At 41.6% G+C, this 11,134-nt stretch overlaps 1 protein-coding gene across 1 annotated transcript; it reads left to right on the top strand.

The window, feature by feature from the left end:
• Positions 1–524: 524 nt before the first annotated feature.
• On the top strand, positions 525–7,090 carry ogfrl1 (opioid growth factor receptor-like 1; the record flags this gene model as incomplete). The annotated part of the gene is made up of 7 exons (XM_079169484.1): positions 525–835; positions 2,967–3,053; positions 3,251–3,329; positions 3,620–3,698; positions 4,319–4,385; positions 4,908–5,053; positions 6,550–7,090. Exons 1-7 carry the CDS (start codon positions 650–652, stop codon positions 7,088–7,090), a joined length of 1,185 nt encoding a protein of 394 aa, XP_079025610.1. The 5' UTR covers positions 525–649.
• Between the last annotated feature and the right edge of the window lie 4,044 nt (positions 7,091–11,134).

Below are 11,134 nucleotides of genomic sequence, written 5' to 3'. Positions count from 1 at the left end.
GTAGAGAGAATGTAAGTTTTAAGACACTTCACTCGGCACGGTAATAGCAAAATCCCACAGTGATACCGTATGACTGATGTGCTTTAACAAGCTAGACCAAAAATACAACAGAGCAGCCTCATTCAACACCACAAGTAACACAATTGTGGAGTAGTGCTGAATTTCATCTACTTTGAATAGAAATAGTAACTATAATGGGTACATGGCTGCATTTAGTGACGGCAGCAAGCTAATGATAAGGTAAATATTTTTAAGATCTGGTCTGTAATCACACTATGGCAGAAACAATAACACATTTTTAGTGATTTAATTAGTTTGCTAGGCCTATACAATCATTTGATGATATTTCTGGCAAACATCAAGACAATTATTACCTATTCAGTTCAGAATTCAGGGTTTGTAGCTTTAAGAACTCATCCTGCTGCTTTGTGGCACTAATCACCCCTCATACATACACGCACATCATTGCTGATCTGGAAATTCCCTTCTCTCTGCCATTTAAAAAGCTGCGCTCTGAGGGCAATGTGAGCCCAGCGGCGCTGCCAACCATAAAATACGATTTTGTGGACGAAATTATGTAGTGTTTATTTTTAAAGTGCAAATACGAGGACTATAGAAGAGAGCGGAGGGTGTTTGCATGTTTTTTTAAATGGGAAATCTGTTGGGCAGCTGGCGTTTCAAGGAGCCGAGCACCGTTGAGGAATGCGACTCGACGTGGGGGTCGGACTCCGAGAGCGACGAGCCGGCGGCTGAAGATGACAGCGGCATCTCCGACTCCGTCAGCCCGGCGGAGAGCGACCGGGCCGCCGGAGACCCCGAGGATGCGTCCCCGCAGGTACAGTGAGGGGTTTTTGTATGTAGCATGTGATTACACTACCGGGGGGGCGGGGGGCAGAACCGGGGACACAGTGCGGTAACATGTGCCACCGGCGGCGGATATTATAACGAGGCCGGGACACAGAAAGGGCAACCGAGCAGCCCCGACTCGTCCGGCTGTGTCCTGTTGAGGCGAGCATCCAGCTAGCGCCAAACGTCATTCAAAATAACGTCAATTTGAGGCGACCTATGCTGTGTGAACTTTACTCACTTACTACGCCTCGTTGTGGCATTTAATCTGGTAGACAGTGCTTCACTGTTACTGCCACGTTCACCAGGACACATTACAAGTGACGTGAGGCATATTTGATATGACAACACCACTATATGTGATGATACGCCTGCATACATGGCAGTATAGACTACATACTGTATGCTACAAGATTGTGTTAGTTATTTATCAAATATAGTCCCAGTCTGCACAGTCCGCCAGCTGGTTTATGAAGGAAATAAAATACTTTATTCGGGCCTCATGCGTATTGGTCCCTCTGCCCTGAATGATCAGAATAGTTCGCTGGGTGGTTGTTGTCAGACTACTTCACACCTGAAGGTTATAACAGGACTATTTGAGGAACTGTGATTCCCTGAATCATCCTTTGTTAGATATTGGTTGAATGAGGTTTGTCATTGATCTGTAAAGGGTATTCCTCAAAAGTTAGTATGCAGTTTGCGGATTGTAATATGAATATCAGGGTCAGGTAAAAATCTAATTAGAAATCACAAAAGCCACAAACATGACTGTACAAATTAGGATACGTAACACAGAATTTAATGGCTGGGTGAAGCTGTTAAACAATATGAGACCTGAGTTCTGGTGTAGTTAATAGACCTGTCCAGTATATGGTTTATATACATATAGTCAGGTATATCAGGGAGGGCCATTGGAGAAGGAACTGAACTCATCGATGGTCTAGATGTGGCATGATGCTAGATGTGGCAAATATGTGGAAGAAGCAAGGGCAAAGCATCACACAATATACTGTAAGACACTGCATCTAGGCGGCTACCCAGGGATAAGTGAAGAAATGTGGATGTGTCGTAAATTTGTCTTCTGCCAGCAGGAGGCGACTCCTCTGGTTGTATAGATGTCTATGAGAAAATGACTCTACTTCTCTCTTGATTTATTACCTCAGTAAACATTGTAAACATGAGTTTATGGTCTCAATCTCTAGTTTCAAGTCTTCTTCAATACAGCATGATGTTCATTTAGTAAATGATGGTCCATTTAGAGTCAAATAGACCATAAAGCAGAGTATGCTTTAGGGCGGGGCTATCTTGTGATTGACAGGTCGCTGCCCCTACGGCGTCTCTCGGTCACTTCTCCTCCGTCCAAATATGCTCACTTCTGCTCACTAGCTGCAAATTACCAAGATGGCGACGGCGAAAACGCTGAAGTCAAAGCTTCAAAAACGGCCGTCCACAAACCAATGGGCGACGTTACATGATAGAAACAGTGACACACCATGGAGACTCCACGGAATGAAGAACAACAATTAGTGTTGGATATGTAAAACTCAAATAGGAACTTTCCCACACTGCATATGGGAATGTAGTTTGGTTAGACCAAGGTATTAGACATTTTAACTGGTATGACGTATGTATGACACAAGTTCCATTTGTTTAGTTTTTTTCTTCTGGATTTACTCGTCATTATCTGTTTATTTTTGTTGGATTTATGTACTGGAGTCCAGCTCCATAATGTAAAGATTAATAAAGTGTGATCCGGCATCCTGGATACTAAAATATATGTATGCCATGTACCAAGCCTCTCTAAAGTAAAAAACAAAACAACATAAATAACAGGATGGGGCCCAGGGGAGCACTGCGAGTGGAAGTTAGCATGATCCAGATATTATTTGAGAATCAGATCGAGATTCGAGCGTCCGTCTGTGGCGATGGCACAGTGGCGCCGGTGTGAATTGTCCTCCTTTGCTAGAAAGAAATGGATGATGACAGCCCCTCAACCTCTAAAAAGAGAAGGCGGTGCTTTTGGTTCAGCTGATTGGTGAGATGAGTGCTGTACGCAGTCTTGTTTCAGATCTGCATTTGAACCGAGTTTTCTTTCCGTCTTTCTTGCGTTTGTTTCCCAGCTGACAGAATCTCCAGAGTCCGGTCCGAAGATGAAGAGGAGTTTCTATGCTGCCAGGGACCTTTACAAATACCGTCATAGCTACCCGGTACATGCACAGCTACACACACACACACACACACACACACACACACACACACACACACACACACACACACACACACACACACACACACACACAGAGAAACAAAATCCATGCCCACAAATGTAGATATGCAATGCACGGATGTTGTCTATATATTGCTGACACCCACTGTGATGTCTTGGCTCTGTGTGTTTTTGTAGAACTACAGAAAGACCCGCCTACCCAACGAGTACCGTAACCTGCGCTTCTACTTGAACAAGATCCCTCTAGTACCTGACGGTGATATCACACACACACACACACACACACACACACACACACACACACACACACACACACACACACACATTGCATGCAGACCTCCTGCCATTGTGGAGAGAGAAAATGTTGACTTTGGGCTCAGTGAGTTTTGTTTGGCTAAAGGTCATGTTTGACTGGGAAAGACCACCAGATTAGCGGACTGATCCAATATTTAAACACGCTTACACACACACACACACACACACCCACACACACCCACACACACTAGCAATGTGTGTGGCAGCTAATCGGCTCCTGTCTCTTCTCAGGCATCTACGTAGAGGAGATTCTGACTAAGTGGAGAGGCGACTATGACAAACTGGAGCACAATCACACCTACATTCAGTGGTGAGACATTTCCTCTGTGTATTTTCATTTTGATGGCACAAACTCCTCGGAAGTGACTGGATTGTTAATTGCATGGTATTATGGGACATGTATTAGAATTTAAATTGCATATCGAAATTAGCTGATTTGTTTAGCTTGTATATTTTCATTTTTTAAGAATATTTTTGGGACATTTTCAGATTTTCTGATTTATTTAGGACAGTGTGGTTTGGGTGGAGAGAGAGAGTGGTAGGCTATGAAATGCAACAAAGGTCCCAAGGTGGGAATCAAACCTGTGATAATGCGGTTATAAGGCATGCGCTGTAACCATAATAGAAGCACTACCCGTAGACTGTATATAAGAAGTGGACATAGTCACCTTGACGTGTCCCATTGGTGTGTGGCATATGGTTTTGAAGATGTTGCTATCTTGGTCATCTTTTTTTTTGCTTGTTGCCATCTTGGCTTTTGTCTGTCGCCAACTTTTTTTTTTTTTTTTTTGAGGAGGGAAATAAGTACAACCAAAAACTGAATGAGGGATTTTGGGTCGAGGGTTTACGGCAACTGCATTAGCAAATGATATGAACACTTCTCTTTTCATTTGATGTTGGGTTTCTCTTTATTCCTTTTCCTTGTCACAGGCTGTTCCCATTAAGAGAACAAGGGCTCAACTTCTACGCACATGAACTGACTCAGGAAGAGATCAAAGTAAGACGCACAAGTACACATCGTATAGAGACTTGAGTGTTTGCCATGGCGGAGCGATAGAGTACATCTCGCATTCAACCAATGAATTAAAAACATTTCTTTTAACATGTTACATGATATTTTATCCTTTGAAATGACAAGTGCACTGTAAGTTGATGCACTTAAGAAGGTTGGTGCATTGCCTGTATAGTGCAGTTACACAAGTCACTCAAATGGAACAACCAGGTTCTCTAAAGAAAAAAGAAAGGCGATGGGAAATAATCAGTGTGTTTTGACTGAATACATTTCACATTGGCTTGAGCATTATTAACGTAAACCACATGAATGTTTGTATCCCAAGTGTATTTCTTCTGCTGAAATTAATTGAAACCATATTATTAATGAGTGCAAATATGTCTCTGAACTAATTCTGGGTCCATCTGCGTGTTGCACTCGGTTGCAAAATGCATGTTTAACGCCAAACAGGAAGGCATTGTCATACCTGTCTGCTGGTCTCTGATCTGCCGTGTTTGACCCCGTCAGGAATTCCAAAGCACTCGGGAAGCCAAGCGGAGATTCCTGGCAGCCTATTCCCTCATGTTGGACTTCTACGGCGTCAAACTGCTGGATAAGAGTGGGAATGTTGCCCGGGCTCCCAACTGGCAGGAGCGCTTCCAGCACCTTAATGAGTAAGCACACACACACACACACACACACACACACACACACACACACACACACACACACACACACACATATATAAAAACACTGTGCAGAAGTTTAAGGGTATAAAAGAGAATGTGTGCAAACTTCTGGCTCTGTTGCTTTTGTGCCCTCTGTAAAGGCAATTATTCTAATTCCCACGCAACTTAATTGTTGTTCTGTCAGCAGCCCATATGTGAACATGTTTTCAGTCAACAAACAGATGGTTAAAGGATCATTTAAAGGGTTTCTTTCACATCCCATTTCGACAGCTTCACAGGCATCGAGTTTTCTTGCCAAATAACCAACCGAATGTCACACTTTGGGGGTTTTCTCCTCAGTGCTGCTGCTTTAACCACCTCAAAACATTAGCATCCAAAGCTAATGGTTGCCATTATGCAAACCATGTGAAAAACAACAAATTCTCCGCCATAAAGCAGCTGCTCGGTATGATTGTATTCCCTTCTCTTGCTTTTAATACCACATTGAATATTCAGCCTCTGGTTTCTAGATTGCTCTCAGGCAAGACAACCATTACAAACAAACTATTCAAAGATTTCAGAGCTCAAGTTGATTGCAACACCGTGACTCGTTGTTATATTTGCATGTTCACATTTAAAGTCTTTTGAATTGTACAAATACTAAATATTAGTGTAATTTCCTTTGCGCATAAAGCCTAGACATGTTTACAAAATATCCAATAACTTTGGAACCGTTCATGATAGAGACAAGCTTTGAATTGTGTCTGAACCTTGAGATGATCAGCTCATGAGTCTCTGTGTGAGTGCCATCAGGGTCAAATGTGTTCCTGGAGCAGGAACTACCGCAGAGGCGAGAGGCGGAGATGTCTGGGGACAGATTTTAACTTTTCACAATGAAAAGAATTGACTTTATTTTTTCAAATATGGTATGCTCACACAGTGATGCATGACTGTGACTTTACACTGCACCAGAAAGAAAGGGCAGGTTCCCCTGAATCATGTCACGTACAACACATGATGCTGACTGAAAGAAAAAGCTCAGAATTGGCAAAAATAGAAAACCATGTCCAGGCATTTCTTTCTCTCTGTATGTTGTCCATGTGGCCTTAGAGGGTTTCATTTTAATCTTTTAAGCACTCTGAAGCTAGTCAGCCTCTTTTATGTGAACAGTTACCATGGTTACAGGTGCCGTTCAGTTCAGTTCAACCAACTTCGGCTGGTGGAGTATACCGTTTTAGCAGTAAAACAAAAAAAGGTGCCAATGCAGGTAGTTGATTGGTTAATTTGTCCGTCTTTCACATTTTAATTTTAATTTTCAAAAATGACTTGATTTAGTGGAAAAACATGGTTAACATCATTATAAAGTTACATTTAATATGATGACTTATCTCATCTAATACTGATACAAGGTTACATTTGTAAGACTTTTATTGGTATTTTTCACGGTAGACATTTTGTATTCTATTAGTTATAGTAAGAAATTCCTGCTTTGTTCTCTCAAGGTCCCAGCACAACTACCTGCGGATCACTCGCATCCTGAAGTCCCTGGGCGAGCTGGGCTACGAGGCCTTCAAGGCCCCGCTGGTCCGTCTGTTCCTGGAGGAGTCGTTGTGCCACAACACGCTTCCCAACATGCAGCACAGCACCCTGGAATACTTCGTCTACACCATCCGCCTGTCAGCCACCCGCCGGCGCCTGCTCCGCTACGCCCGCCAGCATTACAGGCCCGCCCACGCCTTCCTCTGGGGGCCGCCACCCAAAAGGCGAGGCGGAGGTGTTGGTGGTAGTAGCGTGGGTGCTGGGAGCAGCGGGATCAGAGCGCCCGCTCCGACACCGGAGCAACAGCGGAGGGGTGAGGAGAGCACCGGTAGTAGCGGGATTATCGTGTCTTCCCATGATGCCGTGACTTGCCCGGACCTGGACGGAGAAGGGCCGAACGGCTGCGCGGGACTCGGTTCTAGCGCGGCCGGACTGGAGGGAGCGTTGATGATGGCGGGAGCTAGAGGAGAGAGGAGCGAGCACAATGAGATCGTTCCTTTGTAGGGGGTCCGGTTCAAATTGTTATCTGGTGTTGAAGGCAGAAAACAAAACAGGTGTTTTTAAAAGTAATAGGTTCAGATGTTAAGGAGAAAAAAACGAAACATTGTTAATGCCAGAAAGTTGTTTTTAGAAGTCAAGAAGGCAGTAATAGTGAAAGGCATTTATGAAATCAATTCAGGTTAAGGGCTTATCGTCAACAACTATGACGTTATTTCTTTATAATAATATCGACGTTATCAGTTTGTACTGATTACAGGGTGGGGTTGAGGTGTTTGAGGAGGTGGGAGGTCATATCCTTGCTTTGTCCCCATCTAAACCAATGGAGACCCAATTGTTGCAAGGCTTTTCCTCATCAAGGGCTGTGGTTGCAAAACAACTTAGACAGAAGATTGCCTTATTTGATGTTTTGGTCTGGGACTCAGATGAAAAGAAACGTGTTCTCCGATGCTGAAGACCATTTTAGAACCAAATGTTGCCGATTGGCGTGTTGGTCATTGCAATAGCTTTTGGCTAACAACACTGTTGCTGGAGCTCCACTGCAACAAGCCGGACCGAGCTCACTTTGTAGTTTGTACAGGTGTTGTAAAGTGAGAATTATAATGTGAAGAGGAAGGTCAGGGAGAATTTGTCCCCCCCCCAAATCCTGTGAAAAGGACTTAAGGAAGAGTGAGAACGTAGAGTGGACTAATTCGTCAAAGCAATATTTTGAAACTATATTTTTTTCTTTTAGATCGACTTGAAATCCTCACTTTGTTGTTGATGATAGCAGGCACAACTCAATATTTATCTGTTCTGCAATTTTACCGTCTACAAGTTGAAGTTAGCCCCTCCCCCCATTTACACAATTCTGTTTACGAACAGACACACTGAAATCATAATGGAGGTATTAATAAGAATTACCACGTAATGATACAAACGTATTCTATGAAGCCTAACGGTGAAATACATTGAAGAGTTGGAGTTCCGTGCATTCGCTATGTCTCCGTAGCCTCACTTGAGTTAAAAAAAAAAAAAAAAAAAGAACAAGTGACCTCAGATCTGTAATATAACTGCTGGCAGCTATTTCTTTTTACCTGAAATCAACGTTTTTTTTCAGCTTTGGTGTTGAATCCGAAAATGCTTTAGCACATTTAGTGTTAGATGGTTTTGGGTCCGGATTATTATCTGTTCGGCTTTCTAGTTTACTCCATTCTGCGTTAACGAACAAGGCATGCAGGGACGATCAGTGCTCACCTTACAAACGCCTCGCACTGGAGTACATGACATGGTCTGCTGCTAACGTGAGTATTGAATTCCAGCTGATAATTACAGATTGAATAGTTAATTTGTTCCACCTTCTAATATGGTGTCTTGAATTTCATTAGTGGAATTGGTTGTGAAAAACAGCACAGAGCCAATCTTTTACTCAGCTGTTATTTCCAAAAGCAGAAAACCTCTAATATGGCCGCCACAGGGTGCATAGTGTCGTCTAAAAGCCCTTTATCTCAACTTAACAAGGTGATTGGATGTGGACTGTGACTGCAGTTTATGTGATCAAAAACCGGTCATGTGTGGTGTGTTGCAATTTTTTGACAATCTGTGTCTTTCTGACGTAAGCGCTGTCGGTTTTCTCCAGGTCGTTGATTTAGAAACAGATCTACATTAATAACGTACTAACGTTGGGAGCTTGCCGCGTTATGAACATAATTGATTGTAATCATTTGTCCTTTTGTTACCAGGCTACACATGGTGGTAGCTTGGTGGTGATGCTGTTGACTATGACTGGGCGATATATTACAATATTTCTGACAAAATACCCCGATATCGATGTTGTAGAGTTGACCACTGCTTTTACAAAATACTTACACAATGAGATATTTAATAAGTGATCATCAGTAATGCGGATGACTAAGTGGGTGGAGGGCAAATAATAGAACGGCTAGAACAATCCGGTAATTTTAGAAAATAGCATCACTTTACTGCAATGCAGTCTTTAAAATCAGGAAAAGACAACACGTGTGCAATATTACGATATCCAAAAAGGTAATACCCAGCCCATATCTCAAGATTAATATAATATCAATTTTTTGTATTACTGTTGACTTTATCCTACTGAATATTTGAAAGCGTGTACAGGTTCTAAGTTTGTGCAGTTGCCGATATTTGTCTGATTTTTAACATTTTAAAATTGCTTTGTTTATATGCCAAATATACAGAAGCCCTGAAAGGTAAGTGGAAAAAAAAACATTCTGTCAAGCCATTTTCTCAGTCTGATCTAAATTACTCTCTTTCCTGTGTTTGACTTAAAAACAGGTAAAAAATACTTTTGCCAGGATAATCTAAATATTTAAGTACCTTAAATGTGAAAACAGTTTTGGAAGGAGAAGCTTTGTTTGTTGCTGCAAGAGTCATTTTGGCCACAGAAAAAAGATCCTGACCAAAAAATATATTCAGCTCTAAAAAAAGAAATTCTGTGACAGGTGAAAAAAGTAAAGCAACACAACTTTTTCCCCTACCTGTTTCCAAATTTTTTTCAAGGAATTATGCTGGCAAAAATGTTGGCAAAACTTTTTTCCACCCATTTTGAAATGATGAACACAGGAGGACTAAAAATTAATTACACCAGACTTAGAAAATGATCGAAAATGTTTTCTTCTCATTTTCCTTTTAGGGCTTCCGTACACAAACTCCCAACACAAATATGATTTCCCCTAGAGCTGTACACTACTGAGGGAGCAGGAGTCACTAAATTAAGAAGTTGAACGCAACATTCTTAATTCTTTTTTTAGGGTTAACAGCTGCTCAAGGAAGTGAAGCAGATGTTACACTCACCTCTGAGAAATTGTTAAGAAACACATCTTCACCCTTGTCGTATCAGAGGTTGAGAGCGCCACCTCGCTTGTGCGTTAGTTTGCTAATCAAAGTGTGTCTTGCTGTCCAGTCAGCCAATAGCGACAGAAACCTACACAGACAAGTTAAGGCTATTTTGTTTAATTCAAGGTCTCATTTCGAACACATTTTGAGTTCCTCGTGGCAATAGATGAGATATCAGTGAAATTATAAAGCCATGCGAGGTGCAAGAAAGCAGTGATGCATGTGATTGGGATTCAAACACTTCTCCCTGACTTCCTGTTTATCGTTAGCTGACAACGTCTCGACATCGCTCCCCCAGCCAAGTTAATCTGATACAATTGTAACTTTTCAGGTGATAAAATGGGCTCACGTATCTGAATTTTTTGTATACTATGTGTGTACATATATAGATGTACGAGTGTGTGTGTGTGTAACTGATATTCTTAAGTGCCTTTTTTGTATTTTTTATGTTGATCTGTATGCTGTAAGGACTGTCTTTCCCAACTGATTTCCTGTACATCCTGTTTTTTTGTACAGCATTTTGATATTTACATTATTGTTTGCATTCTAGTCATATACAGTATGAGTATGATTAACAATATATGATATTTGAAAATGTTTGTATCTGGCTTATTGATGAATATGTGATTGTTTCACAGATGAATATTCACTATGCTTGCTGGACATAGATGGGCCACAATAACTGGACATTTGCCCTAAAATGTGAACTTTGCCACACTTAACTCTAATAAAAAAATGGGGATGTGGATTAAGAATGTTGTCTTCTGGAAGTGTTTAAAGAACTTGAGCACTGTGTGTAGCATTTGTCAGGTGCAGAGCTGTTCTGGAGGCGGGAGTAATCTCATTGGTTGAGGTAAACCAGAAGAAGAGCAGAAGAGCCACCGTTAGTTCTGACTAAGGAGGTTTTAAAACGTTGCACTGACTGGAGAGTCACACTACATCTAGAGGCAGCTCCAGTAAAGCACCTTTTCCTGGTTGAGCTTTAACATACAGCAGTTCTGTATCGCTAAATTATAGAAAATAGGAAAGCACCAGAAAGCAGGTGAAGTTGTTTTAATGAATGAAGATACAGAATAATTACGTTGCTAACGTTGACATCAACACAATGATAGTATATTAAGAATGCGTCGATAAGTCCTTCACATGAAATTAAAAGGAATAGTTAAACAATGTATATTTCTATATAGCAGGGAG

The sequence above is a fragment of the Pholis gunnellus genome (assembly GCF_910591455.1).
Source record: "Pholis gunnellus genome assembly, chromosome: 11".
Classification (NCBI taxonomy): Eukaryota; Metazoa; Chordata; class Actinopteri; order Perciformes; family Pholidae; genus Pholis; species Pholis gunnellus.
Note: the sequence above shows the minus strand (reverse complement) of the source record. Positions and strands in the feature narration are given on the sequence as shown.